This window comes from Limulus polyphemus, unplaced genomic scaffold (assembly GCF_000517525.1).
Source record: "Limulus polyphemus unplaced genomic scaffold, Limulus_polyphemus-2.1.2 Scaffold1227, whole genome shotgun sequence".
Lineage (NCBI taxonomy): Eukaryota > Metazoa > Arthropoda > Merostomata > Xiphosura > Limulidae > Limulus > Limulus polyphemus.
Genome location: NW_013666837.1, coordinates 183137 through 203379, shown reverse-complemented (window position 1 = coordinate 203379; position 20243 = coordinate 183137). Strand labels below are relative to the sequence as shown.

Sequence of the window (20243 nt, the reverse complement as noted above, 5' to 3'; positions counted from 1 at the left end):
AATCATTATGGTTGTCAACAAAAATACAAAGAGACTGAAGAAAAGGGAAGAACATAGATGTCAAACGAATATGCATCCTCATTCATCCTGATATTTTGTAAAATCTACGTCTTTTAATCTCAGAACTACGGGTTGTGGTCTTTTTTTATGTATTTCGTTAAGACGTTTTGTGAAAAATCTGTACGTGATGGAAAAAAATGGATATCATTTTCGTATTCAGCGTAGAGGAATTACTGTAGAACATGTAAAAATATCAATACAATAAAAACATTGCAGGCCTGTGTAATTGGTTTTGTTTCCATCTCAAAAATGAGAATACGGCGTAAAAACAATACTGAATTTTTTAAAATAGAGACAGCAAGCTTACTCAGCTTCTTCGGGAAGCTCTCGGAAGTTTAACTTGTAGGGCAGCCATGATAGCTCATGTTTCTTCTGCTCCCGAACATTATTCCGAAACCCTAGCTACGATTCAACTAGCAGCGAGGATTCATCGGCTGAGAAGACAAAAGTTTAAAGTGAGTAAAAGTATTATCAGCACGAATGGGTTACCGAATTCTGAACGATTTAAACGTTTTGTACAAGAAAAAAAAAAGATGTGATTGATTTTCAACACTTCCGATCTAAAAATACTGTTTAGAGCTTTGCGTAAAGTATGTTACATTTGTTTATATAAAGCCAAATTTAATGTTGCATTTGTTTCATAATAGATATATATAGCCTATAAAATAAGGACAGCATCATCACAATGTTCATACTGTTAAAATGATCTCTTCTTCTGTCCATTTTCTTATCAGTTAAACGTATGATTTTTTTCATTGCATTGTAAAGTTATTTGACGTTATGTTTTAACTAAAGGGCTGTTTATTTGTATATTGAATAAAGGTAAAATGTGCGTGTGCGTTATACAGATGTCTCTGGTGTCTGGAATGAGTGTTTAGTTAGCAATAATTAGAACGTGATGTTGAATGAATAGATATGTTTAATTTAATATTTGGTCTAAAAATTTGATATGTTTTGAATGAAAATATCTAAACTGCTTAAAGCTTCTCGTGTAAAATTATAAGTCTTAAAATACAATGTAAAAAGTTGTACAAAAGAAATCATGTTACAAGTTGTGTTGTCATATAAGTTGTTATCAACTTACATTTATAAAGAACACTCTAAAGCAAAATATGGCGTCTTGTGACTTGTGTAAGAAATATTTATTTTCCAGACGTTTCGTTTCTGTAACTTTCCTAAGATCTACGAAAAGAAAATCGGAGATTATGTTGTGCAAATAAAATGTTACAATAAATAGTGAACTAACAATAGGACCAAAAACTAAAAACATGACAGTCATCTATCAAGTGTTTTCAGGTTTATTTGGCAATATAAATTGGTAAAGAAAATATTACCTTTAAAATATCGCGTATCCGTCAATTAATCATATAATCTTATTAGTCTAACTGTTTTAGTTTCCAGGGGCGACTATTAATCATATAATCTTATCAGGTTAACATATTTAGTTTCCAGGGGCGACTATTAATCATATAATCTTATCAGGTTAACATATTTAGTTTCCAGGGGCGAATATTAATCATATAATCTTATCAGGCTAACATATTTAGTTTTCAGGGGCGACTATTAATAATATAAGCTTATCAGGATAACTTTTTTTTTAGTTTCCGGAGGCGACTATTAATCGTATAATCTTATCAAGCTAACTTTTTTCAGTTTCCAGGGGCGAGCTCCAGCGAAAGTTCCAGTGATGATCGAAAGGTGTGCCGTCCGTTTCTGAAAGTTCACGCAATTACTGAAGACAACGGCAAGTCTGGCAGTAGCGATCCTGATAATACCTCCAGCAGTGAACAGTCCTGCGACACGGTGATTTTTGTCGGAGAACGGGGAGTATCTGTAAGCAGTTGTCACGTTAAGCGCAATGTTTCATTGTCACCACGGCCTACTAAACAGAATCATAATGGTCAAAGTGCTGTAATAACACAAGAAAGTGTGAATACTGCAAAATTTCAGTATTCATTCAATTCTAAAAATGGAAAAAATGCCTTCGCTTCGATGACTAATGCGTCATCAAGAAACGCATTGAGAAATTACAGTGTAGGTGAAAAAAACTCGAACGTGCGAGTTGCTGATAGAACTATAATAAACACAGTTGAGCCTAATGCTTTTGCAGTAAAAACAAAAAATCAACACCATCAAACAGAAAAACGATTGAATGAAAGGCTGCAGGCAGCTAATTCATCATCCACTAGTGATCATACAATAGTTTTACCAGAACAGGGTGGACTACCTAATCAATCAACAGGCCCTCAAGCTTCTAGAAAATATCCGTTCAAACACAAACTACAGTACATAAAACGGAATGAAGGAAAACTCTCTACTTCAAGTAGCCATAGCAACAGTGCCAAAACACATAGTACTCGAGACCCAAGAGTTCAAAGTGATGAGCTTTGGATTGATGGTCCAAGGTTTTGTAAATCAAAATTTGAAAATCTGTCACTTAAAAGTCTTCAGAAAGAACAATGGGTTGATGGACCTGGGTTCGAGTTTCATGGCCACATAGATGAACACAAAAAGCAATTTATTTCGAAATGGGTGGAAGAGCACTCGCAACATGTGCAACAAAATATAAAGGATTTGAAAGGAGAGGTTTGGATAGATTTCCCGCCATTGAAAAAGAATGTTTCGTGTACAGAGATGGAGGGAAACTCTTCAGATATAATAAAAAAGATGGACGTTTTGGGTCCAGAGAAGCAACAGAACATTTGTGAACTGAAAAAGACGGTTCCCCAGTTCCACCAAGATGAACATATTTCTGTTCAATATCAGAAAAAACTCCAAGGTAATATTCGTCACCACAACGAGGCGTTTCTAGCTTTCAATGAACACAATGTACCGGAAACGTGGCACCAAGAAACTATACCAACTATCGAAGACCACAGACACAGCGTAGCCTATGAATATCTTGATGACTGTAGTCGATCGTTTTACCTTACAGATGTTGAAGAGTGTAATGAGGGAGAAAATCAAACAGATCAACATGGGACTGAAGACACTAATAGTGATCAAGACATAGAGTTGTTTGAAACAGAAGGGGAAGGTGAATCAGTGCAAATGCAAGATTCTTGTCTCCAAGTCAATGAAGAAGATATCATTGTTGCTATGTTACAAGACAGTCCCTCCAAATGTGAAGGAACAAATTCGAACACTAAATATGAAATTCTTACCGAGCGTCCTCTCAAAACTCTGAGTAAGACTGATTTCGCCCTAGACTCATCATTCATGGATTTACAAGTTGAAGGTCTAAACAGTTGTGATCAAGAGTTTGCTACAAGCAAAAGTATCAGAGGGTTTCAGTCAATGCTGAGAAATGTGAATCGGGAATATTTAGATCTTACAGGCCTCAATGAGAAAAGGTATTTTATGAGAGAAACGGTTCCAGATGTACGGCCTTCTCTTTGCTGGGACTCTTTTGGAGATCAGAATTTGAAAGTCAAGGAGAAGAGTGACGATGAGTATCTAGAGACAACATCTCTCCCTGGTAAAGATTTCAAGTCAATCTATAGTGACAAAATTACCACAGATCCTGAAGTTTCAAGCACACTAAGCGAGCCAGTGGACTTCACGAAACTCCGATTACCATGTGACCAGAAACTTCTAGCGTTCTTGAGCAAACCCTCTCGTGAACCAAAGCCGATTTTGGCCGTTTCACCAATAGTGCACCAAACAAAAGAAAAATCTGCTTCCCTTGGTGAACTTGGAGATTTAGAACTTCAACAATTGAAAGGTTTTGAAACTCAATATCCTCCTCGTATGTTTTCCCATGAAGTAAATAAGAAAATGTTAGCTTTTCAAGAGACTGGAGAAAAATTACTATATTCCAAACCTTGTGAAATGCTGACAAAACAGCAAAGAAACTTAGACAGTCACAACGCACAAAGTAATAAGCATTCCATGCTTAATGCGAGATTTACAAATCCAAATACTGAAGTTAGAACAACCTCATGCGATATCACTCAAAGCGTTGATTCAAGTGGGTACAACCCACAACTGTGCATCCCAAAAAATGAAAATGAAATAATATTAGAAGTCAAACCACTGGATTTTACGAATATTGGCGCTTTACAAAACTGCAGTCATCAAAACTTTTCAAAAATAAAAATAGTTCAAGATTTTGGTGGCAGTGACGTCAAGGAAAGAGATCTGGCTTCCCAATCTCACTCTAAGTTACAACATTGTTCAACTGAGATCAACAACAAAAGCGTGATACTTTTCAGCAAAGTAAAACCGACTAACAATACCAAGCGTTTTCAGAAACTAGATAAACGTATAAAATCACCTTTTATTTCTTATCTATCTCGAGAAGGTGTGGCGTCTCTGTCGTTTTGTGATGATAATACAACTCAGACGATATCGGGTGACATTCAGTGTAGTTCTGACAGTTCCCCCAGAAACTGTCCAATAGACTCACCTTTAATTTCACCCTATGCTAAGATCACTCAGGCCCGTTCTACAAAGTCTAGCAGCGGGCGCGGAAGTGACAGCAGTATTGTTAGTGGTGAACCCAGAGAAGGGTCAAAGATACTGCCTCTCAAACTACATCAGCTCTCTGGGACAAGCAGTGGGTACGAGAGTATGATGCGGGACAGTGAAGAAACACCTGCGTCGTCTAGCCAGGAATCAGGAAACGAATGTGACACTGGAGAGCATCGGAATAAAAAGGGGGTTCGACGTAAGGCAATGGGTGAGTTAGAAAAAAAAAAGAAGAGTTAACTTTATCGTTTGGTTTAGTCCGTGCATAATTTTGTGAAGGTATAATGCTTAACAATATGTACAGAAGAGTTCGGACATAAAAGTGGATTATTTCAAGTTTTGAGAAGTTCGCTAATTTATCTGTGAGTAGGCCCTTGTCTGTTCCATGGTATAATCCATGAAATATTGTATTAACCTTTTTTTTTACATCTAAATATACTGATTCCTAATAGCTGCTAGAACCCTTTTTTTAAAGGCTTATCAACGATCTTGTTCTTAAAAGCTGGAATTACTTAATGACATTCTAATAAGGTAAGAAAAAATCAGTAAATAATTCAAATCTAAAGGATAACAAACACTTTTCTCTTTTTTATAGGTCTTGAACATCATACCAAGCCTTCCACTTTTCATCCTCTTGCGACCAAAACAAGTCCCACGTGTCGCGATTCCCCTCTTGTGATGACCAAAGAGCCCTTGATGTCAAAACATCACAAGACCAATGAATGGCACAATAGCAACTTACAGATTCCTGATGAAAATGTATGCTGCACGGGACTTCTGTGTTGTGGTGTTGGCTTCCGAAAGATTACCTCTGATTTGTCCTACGTATAACCACCAACCACTCAGAATGCACAGTTGGTCCATCCTATCTTTGTGCCTAAACAAAAGAATTAACATATTTAAAAAAATCACTGTCCATCAACAACTTAAGAAAAAATCGTCAAGAAGCGCAAATTCATAGTACATTCAGAAGTATATTTGTAACACTGGTAAAGATGTGGAAGTTGAAGAAATAACACGCTTAAAAGCAGACAAAATGAGTCCCAGTGTAAGTTTATAAACAGCTGTTTTCTAAAAGAATTTACTGTTTCTCATTTTACGAGTTTTTATTCCAAACAGGACCGGTTATCGTGAGCGGAGTGTGAATATGAGAATTCGTGGTTTGCGCCCTATTGTCGTTAAAATGTGCTTTGCACATTGGGGCCATAGGTGCGCTATAAGAATGACGGCCAAATCCCACTATTCGGTCATATAAGCTTAGTCCAAGATTTGGCGATAGGTGTTATTTACTAAGTGCCTTTTTTATAGTCCAACAGTTCTAAATTTAGTAGCGGCTAAACAAGGGTATTTGACGAATAAAAAGTAGTTTCGAAACTAAAAAAATATTACCCTAGTATATAATTCCTAAAATAGTGTTGCAATACTAAGTTTGATAACAAGGACAAATACCTGACAAATTACTTGTTGAATAGATCTGATAAACTACTTGTTGAATAGGTAATAACAACAAATATCTGATTAACTACTTGTTGAATAGGTAATAACAACAAATATCTGATTAACTACTTGTTGAATAGGTAATAACAACAAATATCTGATTAACTACTTGTTGAATAGATAATAACAACAAATATCTGATAAACTACTTGTTGAATAGGTAATAACAACAAATATCTGATAAATTACTTGTTGATTAGGTAATAACAACAAATATCTGATAAACTACTTGTTGAATAGGTATTAACAACAAATATCTGATAAACTACTTGTTGAATAGGTAATAAAAACAAATATCTGATAAACTACTTGTTGAATAGGTAATAACAACAAATATCTGATAAACTACTTATTCAACAGGTAATTACAACAGATATCTGATAAACTACTTGTTGAATAGGTAATAACAACAGATATCTGATAAACTACTTGTTGAATAGGTAATAACAACAGATATCTGATAAACTTCTTGTTGAATAGGTAATAACAACAAATATCTGATAAACTACTTATTCAACAGGTAATTACAACAGATATCTGATAAACTACTTGTTGAATAGGTAATAGCAATAAATATCTGATAAACTATTTGTTGAATAGGTAATAACAACAAATACCCGATAAACTACTTGTTGAATAGGAATTAACTGTGCAGGTTTATGGTCAAGTTATCTTAAAGAGATGATAAAACGCTCTAAATATTAATTCTTATAATGTTTTTTAAACTTACTGAACAGATATTTAACTTCATAAACATCGTAACTGTCTATAGTAAAAGAGCTTTCTTAGATGGCATTTCTAATAGCCGATATACTTAAGTTCAGAGCGTTTAAATCTGTCACATCATTTCTTCTGATTAGTATACATATATATAAGAGTTTTGCTTTTTTTTTCTGTACATATCTATGTGTCAGTTTTTTAACAAAATTTCTCCAATTAATCGCTAACGAAGAAGCAGTTCAGTAACACTTCAATAATAGGTAACTTCAATGTATTTGTTGCACAATATTTCCCCGAGTTACACAAATGTTAGACGTTCCATTTTCCCCTCAAAAAGCCACAATAGTGTATTGAAGAAAACCCTTCAGCGTGCTAACCCATTGTTTTGTCTCCAGAGGGACTAAAATATAGAATAATATTTTTTTTGATTATGTGAAAGGTACGATAAAAAAAGCGCCTCCTAACTTACTATAGTGAAAAACAATTGGATGGTGAAACTTATATTTAATAATCACCTATGATTATGGAACTAATAACAGGTACTCTGTAATATGCAATTTCTTACGAAATATTTATTTTGAATACCAATTAGCATAACAGCTTATCATAATTTTGAAAGATTAATTTGTTCGAATTATGATATATTCTGGAAAACATTGCAAGTGTGTAAAAGTGTAATTAAAGTAAGTATTTTCTGATTTCCTAATTACAGACTGACTGGTGAAATACTCCTGAACACAATGGTATTTAGGACTGGAATCAGCCAAGGGGGTCAGAAATCGTGGAAATAAATCAACTAAAATAAAACAGTTCTATAAATGTAGATTAACCATCGACTGAAGTCTAACGGATTTTAATGTAAAATAGTTTACTTTTTTCTCTGCAGATGAAACTTGCTGAAGTTTTCCAGCCTTTCTTTTGTACCCATTTAAAATATCAGTAGATGGTAAAGATATAAAGGTAAATGTATGTTTATGTATGTTATGTAATGTAGTAAGGTAAGTTGAAGGTTTTACTAGATAATATAATTTACTGTATTTTACTTTACTGTATTAAGCTTCCATGAAATATTATCAGGTCAAACATATCATGTATCACATGTGTTTTAAAGTATTTATCCAAACGACATAATAGTTATTTCACCGATTGTATATATATTCTGTTTACTTTTTAGCTTCCTCGTCCGATCAGATAGCTATAAATGTTTTTGTAACTAAACAATTCAATATTTTTGAAACTTTCAGTGAATAAAATATAAAGATAATATTTTACTCAAAAGCAACAAAAAATATAAAATTGTTAAGCTGTTTAAACGTGGTACCATCTAGTTATTTTTTAATATAACGTACTTTTGGTATTGAATTGTGATATTTTGTTAATAGCTAGATTACTTGGTATTGATAACTGTTGTGGTTTGGTTTGTTTGTTTTGAATTTCGCGCAAAGCTACACGAGGGCTATCTGCGCTAGCCGTCCTTATTTAACAGTGTAAGACTAGAGGGAAGGCAGCTAGTCACCACTACCTCTTGGGTTACTCCTTTACCAACGAATAGTGGGATAACTGTTGTGACGTAACGTCCTAATTAAGACGGAAATAATATTAAGATTATTCTTCAAGTACATTTCCCCATTGAACAATAAATATTATTATTTAATAATTTAATTCAGGTCTGTTGAACGTTAACCAAACCAAGACTGAAAATCAAATTAAATGTGTTATTTAATAAAAGAAAATGCTGTATAATAAAAAATGTTACTTGATATATATATATTTCGAATCATTCTTCCTGCCTCAAGCTTCATAAAATTATTATCTCCTATGTCTGTGGCGAAAAAGAATAGTAGCCTTATCCAATCTACAGTGACTATTGTTGTTCATATCGAGTGAAGGAACGGTTACAGCCTTCGGGGTTTTCTACTCTTCTTTGCCTGGTGTACTAATATAATAACATATGTTAAAAACGCTCACGTAACCTAAACCAGCACATATTCTTTTACTTTACAATCTTTTCTTCGTAGTTCGATAAGTAAATATCTATTAAAATATCTTTGTAGGCTTTTATTCTTTAGACAAATTTATATTGTGTTTTTTTGTATAATCTTGATTCTATTTTTTCAATTTTACTCCAGTGATCAGTTTTTCAAGCAATATTTGATTAACTAATTTAAACTATATCTTTCATTGTTACATGTTTCTATCAATTTGTCTACATTAAAAATAGTTTATTTCAATTTATTTAGGTTATAATTATTATGTTCAGATAGCTTCATGTAAGAAATTAATCATAATTACAAGCCTAGAATATGAATGTTACTACGACAAATGATGTACATTATGTGTGTGGGAAGGTGTAAAGGATATAAAATAAAATTACAAAATACCGAACAAATGTCTATAACATTTGAATATTGTATATTACTATTGTAGTTTCGGGCTCTCACCAATTCCTTATAAGTATATTACTATTACACTACACTAAAGCTGATTTTCTAAACAGAATTTGCACAAATTTAAAGTGTAATAATACTATCATTATAGAGTAAATAGATGTATGGTGAAAATAACCTTTTACTCGCACTTGTCGTCCTAGTTTCTCTGTGGTTGTTATTTGGTCAAGAGATCCGGAGGATCAGGTACACACCGAACCTATACTTCCTTCCTTGGCTGTTGTTTGATTGCTTGTTTCTCTGTGGTTGTTATTTGGTCAAGAGATCCGGGAGGATCAGGTACACACCGAACCTATACTTCCTTCTTGGCTGTTGTTTGATTGCTTGTTTCTCTGTGGTTGTTATTTGGTCAAGAGATCCGGGAGGATCAGGTACACACCGAACCTATACTTCCTTCCTTGGCTGTTGTTTGATTGCTTGTTTCTCTTCGATAAAGCCTGCACATTTCTACACCATATCCGTTAGGAATATCTATTTTTACAACATGCAACTCCTGCATGTTCGCTACGATTGCCTGCAAGTCCCATCGCAGTACAAACGAACGAACGAAAATCTGTATGGGTCTTTTGATCTATGACCTGGGGGTGGGGTAGGTACAACGGTGACCTCTTTCCCTACCCCTGTACAGTAGGTTAGTTTTTATTTCCCTTTTTTTCATTAATATACAGGAAAATGCTAATTTTATTACTGTATAAAAGTCAGTAGTTGTGCTCGAAATTAGCTCCAAGCCCTCTTTCTGACCCATTTCCTTGGGCCATGTCCAACACCATTAGCATTTTCATTTCACTTAGGTTTGTGTGAAAACATTCACATACAGTTCCGTTGACAATCACATACGTTCACTAAATTAATTTGCTAGGATTGTATTGTCCAAATACAAAAAAACAACAACATTTTATTCTAATGACATGAGTACGAGCTAACTTTAGGTGGTTTACTTATGCACTTATAGTAAGTATATATTAGGAAAGATACTTAGGTCTATTTTGCATAGGTAATGGTTGTAGATTAGCGTATTTATGTGAGAAATTTGATCATTTTGATCAGGGTACTCTGAATGCTGAGGTTAGAAGTAAGTTTTGTAATTTACTTTTGACCTGTGTGGGTGCAATAAATCCATACCGGACATGCGTATTTTATGACTGGTTTTATATACATAGTGTATATTTGTATAACGTTTTAAGCTGTTGTTTCTTTATTTGTGCCTGACAAACTCCTAGCGTCGTTTTATGTGTTGCCAAACTCTATTTCTAATTTCTTTTATATGGTTGGTTCACGTTAGTTTGGAATCATAGACCAGTCCTAGAAATCTTGGAGATGTTGCAGTCTGGAGTAGAGCTCCGTGTAAGTATATACTGTTTTCGGTTGGTTTGATGAACAGTACTATTCGTGTTATTAGAACATTTATTTTTTTCTGTATTTTTGACAGTATGCTAGTATTCTGTTTAACTGTGGTTGTATATTCGTAACTGCTATAGAGGGTGTGGGGGAGCTCTTCCAAATTGCCACATCATCCGTGAATTGCGAGGCAAAGCCTGCATTTTGTTCTTTAAGCAGCATATTGCTAACATACATACTGAATAGTATAGGGCTAACCTACCTCCCCTGGGGTACACCCACTTCTGGAGTAAAATACTCAGAGTAGGTACCCTCTACTTTTTCTGTTTTTCAGAAAGTTGGACAGCCAGCGAATAATACCGCGCGATAGTTCCATTTCCACTATGTGGAACCTGAGACCATTGTGTCATACGGTGTCAAGGTTTTCTCCATATCGAGAAAGCAGGCGACAGTGCATTCATTTATATAAAGCTATCTGCTATTGTTACTGTTAGGCTAACTAGATGCTCCTTTGTTTGTCGGAATTTTCTGAATCCGTTTTGTATTTCTGGTAACTTAGAGGTGGCTCTCAGAAATGTGAATAGTCTATTGCTAATTATACGTTCTAGGAATTTGCCTATACAGCTGTTCAGGCTAATCAGGCGGCAATTGTACGGTTTATTCGCTGGTTTCGCTCCCATGGAACACTATGTAGAATATTATAGGTGTTTGGTTGTGTTTGGGCAACCTGGGAGGTTCTGATGTTATCTAGACCTCTTCCTCCTATGGAACAGTTTATCTCATCTCATTGGGGCTTAGGTCTTGGAGACCTGGGAGGGTCAAGTGCTAGTTTGACCTTTTCCTCCCTCCTGAACTATTGTTAGTTGTTGATCTTTTGTTTGGTTATTAGATAAGTGGTTGGATTTCTTTTGGTTTCTCTGTTGCTACCTTCCTTTTCATGGCCATGACCGTTTATTTTGTCTGATTATGTATTAGTTAGTATGGTTATTGTAGCTGTGTTCTTGTTTGTGAACTTACAACTTATTGTGTTATATGAGGAAGTAAAGGTGTAAAATGTTGAATAGTGAATAGTCTTCTTGATTTTGTGGGTTTTGGTATTGTCTTATAAATTCTTAAAATATGTTATTGGCTGCTTCTGTTACTTGATTTAGTGTTTCGTGTTGTTGTGTTGTGAGACTTGTGGATTGTGTGTTTTTCACTTGTTTATGTGTTTCTTGAGTTTGAATGTGTTTACGTGCTGCCTGTGCATATGTGTATGATGTAGACTGTTTGTTTGTGTTTTGGGTTTCTTGAGGTTTTGGTGTTGGTAATAGAGGTGTTCTTCTTCATGTTCTGTTTGCTTCAGGGTTCTGTGTGTTTGTAATTGAGTTATTTTGTATGTTAACTATTCGTGTTTTACTTAGGTCGTCCTTTGTAATTTGCTGTGCGATGCTGTTGGCAGTTACAGAGGCATTCTGAGTTTCTGTGCTCTCCCAAAAAACCAACACAGCGTGGGAGAGCTTTACATGCTACCGTCACATGTCCATAGCGTTGGCAGTTGTAACACTGGGTTACAACTATCACTGGTGTTTTTGTTGGTTCTACTTTGTAATTATGATGCCAGAGAATGATACCTTTTAATATCATGCTCTGAATATCTTGTATTTTCTGTACACATACTTTAACTATGTTTGAAAGTTTTTTGTGTTTTGTTTGAGAAAAGTCTTTCAATTTTCGTGTATTTTATGTTTATGTGTGTGAGTTAATTTTGGAAGCTGTTCGTTTGTAATGCTGGTGTGTATATCTTTAATCACAAATGGTTTTGGATCAGATCGTGTTCCTGGAATATGTATGGTAATACTTCCTGGTGCGAAAGCACCTTTAGGCCATTCTTGTAGATGGCGGTTGAGGTCAGCGGCCTCTGTTCCTTTATCAAGGACATTGCCTTTGGTTAGTCGTTTAATTGCTACTATTTTGACTTCCAGCTTGCACCTTTTAATTTCTGACGCAATTTGTGGCTTTCTGAAGTTGTCCTGTAATTCCTTGTATGATAACAGAATATTTTGATGGTTGATTGAGTGTTTTGTTTCCTTGCGATATTGTGTCTGTTTCTGTGTTATTTGTTTGCTCTTTTTTTATGTTATTAGTGTAAAATCGTTTGTTTCTTCGTCTGCTTCCATAGTTTTGTGTGACCGTACTTGTGTTTCTTCGTTTGCTTCATTTTGTTTCATTAGTTGTGCTTGTGTATTCTCGTGTGTTTCTTTATGTTGTACATATAGTGTTTGTGTGTTATTGTGTGCTTCTATGTGTTCTGCATGGTGTGTTTGTATATAGGCATTTTCTTCCTTTTGTTCATGGTTATCTATAATCTCTATATCTGTGCTAGTGGTATTTGTTTTAGGTGAGTTGCTTTTAGTCAGTTTTTGTTTTTTCCTTTTTCTCATTCTGTATGATAAATCCTTTTTTGGCAAAGACTGTTAAATGTTGTATTGAGGAGTTAGTTCAATACTGTATATATATATCCGTGTCAGTGTAAATTACTTGTACCTGATGATCACAAAACCTTGTCGAAACGTTGTACATTTGCTGTTATGTTAAACTTATATTAAAGTTTTTCTTCATTACCCATTCAAGCCGTCTCCAGCCAATATTAGTATGGAATAGTACAACAACCACATAAAGCGGTTTGAACCGCCCGCTATAAATGTGAATCGATCGTACAAAATCAATTGTCAAAGCAATCTGCACAGATGACAATCTCAGCCGTCGATTCGTATCCAGCATGGCGTATGTTGCTATTCACAATATCAGTAATATTTTTAGTTGAAAATTGTTTAATCTTTATGAGAAAACGAACACAAAATTACACCATATCGCTTCAGTGTTTACACACTATAAGAGACAATTGAACTTATTCAAGCTGACGATGATTCTGGCTCTGGACCTGAATTATCTGACGATGATTTTAAGCGTGATATGACTGAAAAAAAATACACGCCTAAAGGGTTAAGTTGTGCGTAAAATACAGAAGTATAGCCTAATGACATTCAGGATACAAACATACCACAAGCAATATGGCTGAGTGAAGTTAAGGATACCCGTCAAGTGCAGGAATTATGAAAAGAATAGATTCAAAATAAAGTTCATCAGCAGAATTCATGTCAAGTGCAGGAAATTATATTCAGTTTATTTCAGGATGCACAAAAATACACAGAGAATAATATCATAAGGCTCAAAATGTTCATAAAATATATCAATGTATGAAATGTAGCCAAATTATACGTTAGCTTGAATAAAAATTGTATTTCTTGTAACCTCCTAAATTCAGTGGAACACGCAGACACTTTATGTTACTCTATTATTAACTGTTAGTTTAAAACAAATTAACAGATTTAAGATAAACATCCTGAAAAATCAAAAACAATTATAAACAGAATACAAGTTTTCATTATCATGTTTTTTTGTTTTTTTGTAAACAGTTGTCTTACAGTTCTTATAAATGTGTTTTATAACTCATTGGTTATCTTAACATATCAGTCAACGTTTAGGCTATCTCCGTTTCGCTTCCCTCAAGTTTCAACTACTTTATGAATATGTTTTCAGTTTAAAGTTTATTATAATTGTCTAAAGACAAACAAGATTGTTCCAGAAACAGTTTTTCTGGGAACACTGAATGTACAGATTAGATGAGAGTGTACGCATTACAATGACGTTAAAGGTATTTAGATGAAGGAGAGATGGAACACAAGACCTCGTAAAATAATGGCCACTCACAGTCTCTCAATAGACAGTATGTTATAAATGTCATTTACCAAATGAGATACATTCGATATCAAAAATTATTACCTGAGGAACAGCTGCAAAGTATTGTCATACATATTTCCAAGTAGATAGAGATAAAAGTTAACAGTAATGAAGATAAATGGTCAGGCAACAAAAGACACATAAGTCATTGTAACCTTATTAGGCAATAATTATAAATCTAATATGACGTAAAACGTAGAACAAACAATGTATTTCCGTATATGTAGTTGAATTTAAGTCGGGCTAGACACGTGTGGGTTTATGGGTAGCTTGCTCGGACTGTGAATCCTAGTATTTATGATTCACGGCTCGTTGCTGCCCAAATATGCACTTGGCCGATTGAAGACACGTATGTACTAAAGAGTGATAGTCCAACTGTTGCTTATTAACTGTCCTTCCTCTAGTTTTATATATATATCCTAAAAAAACCAAGGATAGGCGGACACTAAGGCCCACGAAGACACTGTGTCTGTCATGGAAACTAATAGATGAAGTGTTGCCTTCTTCAAAGGATGCAGCTTATTATACAACATAAACAGGTAAAAAAATAGTGTAAGAGTATTGTCGCAGCAATGGGAGGCAAACCACGAACCCTCGGGTTCACAATCGGGCTCACTAATCACTAGTACATGCGCGGCCTTTCCTCTTGTCTATCATTTAAAAATTAGTGACGGCTAAACGCATATAGCCCTTTCTGTAGCTTTTCTCAGCTATTCTGAAACAATGAATGAAAATAAGTCGTCTTACATGTTTGAGATACAAACGTTAAAAAACTCAAATTTCCAGATATTATTGTGTACCCTTCTATAGAACTACTAGCTTATTTAATTTTATCTGAAAGAATTAATTGATATGTTTTTACAGGAAATACAGAAATATATATATGGTGACAACTTTCTTTATCTTTGTTTCAGAAATTTGGTGCAAAACTACACATACAAAGCTATCTTTAATTTTGAGCTTATAGACTAGAGCGTAGGCTGGTCAACAGCACTCATTGTCAGTTCTTGAGCTACTCTTGTCTGGCCGAATAGTAGGATTGACCGACACTCTAATAGCGCACCCACAGCTTCAAAGTTCGGAGCATGTTATTGTGGTAATAGGTAGTGAACCGTGAATCCTCGTACTAATAGTCCAAACATGCCAACTACATGACACTCAGACATCTATTGGCCAAAAATAAAGTAATAGTTTAGATGACGTGAACTGTTAACATGACTGAAGTTTGTGTTGCAAACTTGTTTTAGAACTGAATGTTTCTATATTTTGCTGGTATTGTTATTTACATGATCTATGATGATTAATTTATTAATTTTTATTAAAAAATCATGTACATTGATTGTAAGATTTTTTGACAGGTCTTAGTTTTCCATCTTCGTTACTTGTAAATTGTTTTATTAGAAATGTCCTTTGCGTTCTTTAGGACTAAAAGTTTACTTCCTTGTTACTTATTAGTTCTTTTCGATGGAATATGATATTCTTAGATACACTGATAACTTCACAGTTATATGCAGTGACTAGAGGAATGAGAGAAAAAGACTTTGCAGAATTAAAATTAGTTTCCTATCTGTCTAAATTCAAGGAAGTTACTAGACAAAATATGCAGTGGGCAGGTACGTGCACATGATGGGATGGACTGCATTAAACTCTGAGGTCTCGAGAGAGTTCTGTTTCAGAAGGAAATCTGGGCCATTCTATAAGCAAAAAACAGGGGAAGGGCACATCCCCCGAGTACTGTCAAATCTCATTATAGAGACTACACAAAATTACATACATATATAATTACATTTTCATAGGACAGTTTAGTGGCTCCAAATGGGAAAGACCTATGGCAATAGGTAACTAGGATGCTAACAAGTTAGTCACATTTTTCAAGAAATTTCGTTCTGTATTGTAAACCTTATAAGCACACCTGTTCTCGTGAAAATGATAAACATTTTACAATTTTTGTAGTTGGGCATTTGATTCACCTTTATAAATTAATAAGGAAAGAAACGCTTGACATATTCTCCATACCATATTCCTCCTTCTTTTACCTTCTGGTTGACCTCAGCCACTCTTAAGCTTTATATTTAAAAATCCAATTATATATGTATACAAATATAAAACTATGTACCAGTTAATCATATGTAGTAGTATGCTCCTGCCCCTGTGAAACACTTATAAAGCTAGGTAAGTAGATGAGACGGACAAGCACAGCCCAATCTTATTACTATAATGGACGTAGCGGGTATATATGTGTATCTATGTATGTGACCGAAATAGTAAATATAATGTGGCGCCGTCTATTGAATGGCACCGCAAACAAAAATCCATAAAATATTTCACATTTTGAGTATTCAGGATTCAGCCAATTAGAAAAATAACTATGGTATGTGCAACAACCATTTCTTTATCACAGAACACAATTTTAACTAAAAGTACTCCCCTCACAACAAGAAGACGACTTTTACTAGGAATGTACGTAAGAGTTTGATTATATCTTTATTGATATAATTTGTAAATACAGTACTAATAAAATGGAGTTCTTTAAAAAAACTGTAATTTTTTTCAATAAAGGATACCACTTTTAATATATAAAAAACATTATAGTTTATATCAGCAACTTCCGAACACTTTTCCCGTGCAGTGTAGAAAATGTTTACTTTTTCTGAAAATGAATACTACGATTATTATTGTAACTAGCAGAAACGCTACTTGTAGGGTGGCGTTTCTGCTAGTTACAATAATAACACAACAATACGATTTCATAGCACAAATTATAGATACATGTATAATTTTCTAAATTATTGATTTATTGATATCAAACATTCAGGATACCAAATACTTAGTTCTACTTTAATCGTGTTTTAAGTTGTACATTACAAAGAAGTAGAACACTTTTAGTTTTATCATATATAACCTTTCTAATGATATGATTTATAGAAAGACAGCCGTTTTAATATTTACCCACTGCTAGTTTAAATTGACTTCAACTAAATACTTTGAGGTTTAATAACTTTTAACTTACATTTCTTTGGTCTTAATTGACATGAGCTTATAAAACCCCCTTTCCTGTGTTACGCGAGTTTGTCAAGATTGTTTGTTTGTTGTTACGCCCACAGCTGCACAATGGATTATCTATGTTGTGCCCACCACTGACTTAAATACTTTGTTTTTAGCATTACAAGCCTTCTGATTTACTGCTGTGTCACTGAGAGGCTTCAATCAAGTAAAAAAAGCTCATAAAAATCGCAAAAGGCAAAATGAAAAACTGAAAATTTGTATGTATCTCTCCATGGACCCAACAAACCTTCATATCAAAGTTGGTGACGTTCCATCAAAAGGGGTAAAAATGCGAAAATGCAAAACTGAAAGTTTTTTGTATCTCCTCATCACCCAATGAACCTCCATACCAATTTTGGTGAGATCCATCCACACCCTGCGAAGTAGTTACATAGACATACAACAGACAATACTATTATATTTATAGGTTCATGATATTGTCAAACTAAACCTCCTGATTGATAGAAGAACCATAGGTTTATAAACCTCAGATTTTAAAAATAGATAAAACAGCTCTTGGTTCACAATTTTTGTAGTTTCAATATTTTAAACTGAGTATTAACTGTATCGTGTGTCACAATCTTTTCATATCTTAACATTTTTGACCAAGTTAAACCATTTTAGCTTCACAATTATGTCACTTTAGATAAAATACTAACACATTTTATTAAAACTGGATTAAACGAATGTGTAAAACACTTATGATTTAGAAAAATAGCTCTTTACATTACAACCCTGTAAAATACTAATTTGTGTATCTTTTACAAAAGAGTAAAACTTTCATGATCACATTGTAAAACATTTATAGTTCTACAAGAGTATGACGTTTTTAAAGAAATCATAGAACAAGAAAAAGATACGTTCAGATAGGATTTAGAATTTCTGGGGATATTACCTGGTATTAATGGCATTGAAAAAAAAACATTTTGCATCAACTTGAGCTACCAAGCCTATCCAAAAAGAGACCAACTGCAAGTCGTACCCCAGCCAGGTAAAAGGTAAGAAGTGAGAACCCACGGAACACAAAAGTCAGCGACATAATCCAGCCAAGTGCCCCAGGCAACAGTATGTAATATAAGGATCTCTATTAAAACAACAACAACAAAAAAAAAAAACAGGCTCAAGACATATGTACACAAGTTGCTTCCATAATATGTTTGTTCAATTGTTATATAGCTGAAGCAGCTGCAAAATGAAACGAGTATTTATGATATTCCATAAGAAAACATACTGAAGAGTTGTCCGACACAGCACTTATGGAATCCTGTGTGATTGGCCAGTAAAAATTGCAGTGGGAAGCTGTCATCTTCTCACACTAAATGGCTTATGAAAAATGCAAGGAGTTGGTGCCTTAGAAATGACAGCCTTATGATGGTGCATTTTGCAGTATAATATACACTGTAGGACTATTGTCAAGATGCAGTCATTAGGCAAAGCATGTCTGGACATGGGGATATGAATTGTAACAATGTGGTTAGAATCCAAAATCGTTTTACTACAGTCTTGGCCAAAATGTTTTCATACTGTTATATATATTGATGTTCTTGTCAACAGGCATGGAGTGGTTATTGAGTAAATGCCCGTGTAATAAGAGAGAAGGTATCATATAATCGGACAAACATGTACGAGTTGTTATTCTGGTCTGTATAAATTGTTTTGAGCATTTGTTCGTTAAAACACCCATATAAATCTTGTTTTATATAAATGGGTTTGCTTTTGGTATAATCGCTTTCGAAACAGATCAACACTTTGTTCAGACAATTTCTCTATACTTAGTGTATAGTCATGCCTTGTCACGTGTTAGAGGTTATAGTAAGTCAAATTGTTCGACTGTTCAGAAACAGTATGAAGCAAACAGACATTGCCAGAAAAGTAGGGTACCCCCAGTGTACTCTATCCAGAACTCTGAAACGTCATCAGACTACAGGAAACGTTGTTCCAGGAAAGTCTACTGGTCGACGCAGAAAAACTACTGCCCGAGATGACCGTTAATCAGATTAACACGTCAAGGTCAGGTTGAAAGAAGTCTTGCAACAGGTAGGCAAGAAACATAATTATTTCCATAGGATCCAGAAGATCAGTGAATATGAGACTGACCAAACAAGGTTACTTTGCAAATCGATATCAACCAGAAATCACCGCCGTCACCGTGTTACTTGGTCAAGACAGGACATTGGCAATATATCATCTTTTCAGATGTGTTCTGTTTACGGCTTACTAAAGGTAATGGTAGGATTCGTGTTTGTCATTTGCCTGGAGAACAGATAAGGGAAGGCTGTCTTTCCCACAGGGAACACACTGGAAGTGGTGCAGTACATATTTGAACAGCTATTCATCACGGTGGAAAAACTGCTCTTCATATCCTCAAGGGAAACGTCAATGACACCTCCTACAGGCATCACATGGAAACGATATTTCTGCCATATGCTGGGACAAGGTTTGGCAATAACTTTGTGTTCCAGGATGAAAATTCCACTGCCCACAGTAGGTGTATTGTAAATGACTATGTTACAAGATTGTCATGGCCAGTAAAGTTTCCAGATTGTAATCAACTTGAGAACTGTTGGGCAGAACTGAGGTGTACAATTGCTCACCACGACCCTAAACTATCTACTGTAGCTGAGTTTCAGCGCCTTCTGCAACTTGGCAACTTGGAATGAAATCACGGTGAATCACATCAATAACCTCATTGATAGCATGCGACGTCGCCTTTCGGAGATAATTAGAGTACGAGGAGGACAAACCAAGTACTGAATATTTATAATTTGATGTTATATTTTGTCATTATATATGTTTGGTAAGATTTTGTTGTGATAGGTGAGATGCTGAATTACACATCTTTCTACAGGTGTCTGATAAAATTGTTTGCTGTTCTAATAAATC

At 34.7% G+C, this 20243-nt stretch overlaps 1 protein-coding gene across 2 annotated transcripts in view; it reads left to right on the top strand.

The window, feature by feature from the left end:
* LOC106462696 overlaps nucleotides 1-8232 on the top strand; it is a 69564-nt gene extending 61332 nt beyond the window's left edge. For both annotated transcript variants that reach the window (XM_022390016.1, XM_022390017.1), the window contains 4 exons: nucleotides 353-515; nucleotides 1714-4741; nucleotides 5126-5578; nucleotides 7460-8232. In XM_022390016.1, coding sequence (XP_022245724.1) covers nucleotides 353-515; nucleotides 1714-4741; nucleotides 5126-5361 — 3427 coding nt within the window. In that variant the 3' untranslated portion in view covers nucleotides 5362-5578; nucleotides 7460-8232. The remainder of the gene's footprint in view (nucleotides 1-352; nucleotides 516-1713; nucleotides 4742-5125; nucleotides 5579-7459) is intronic.
* Nucleotides 8233-20243: the final 12011 nt, after the last annotated feature.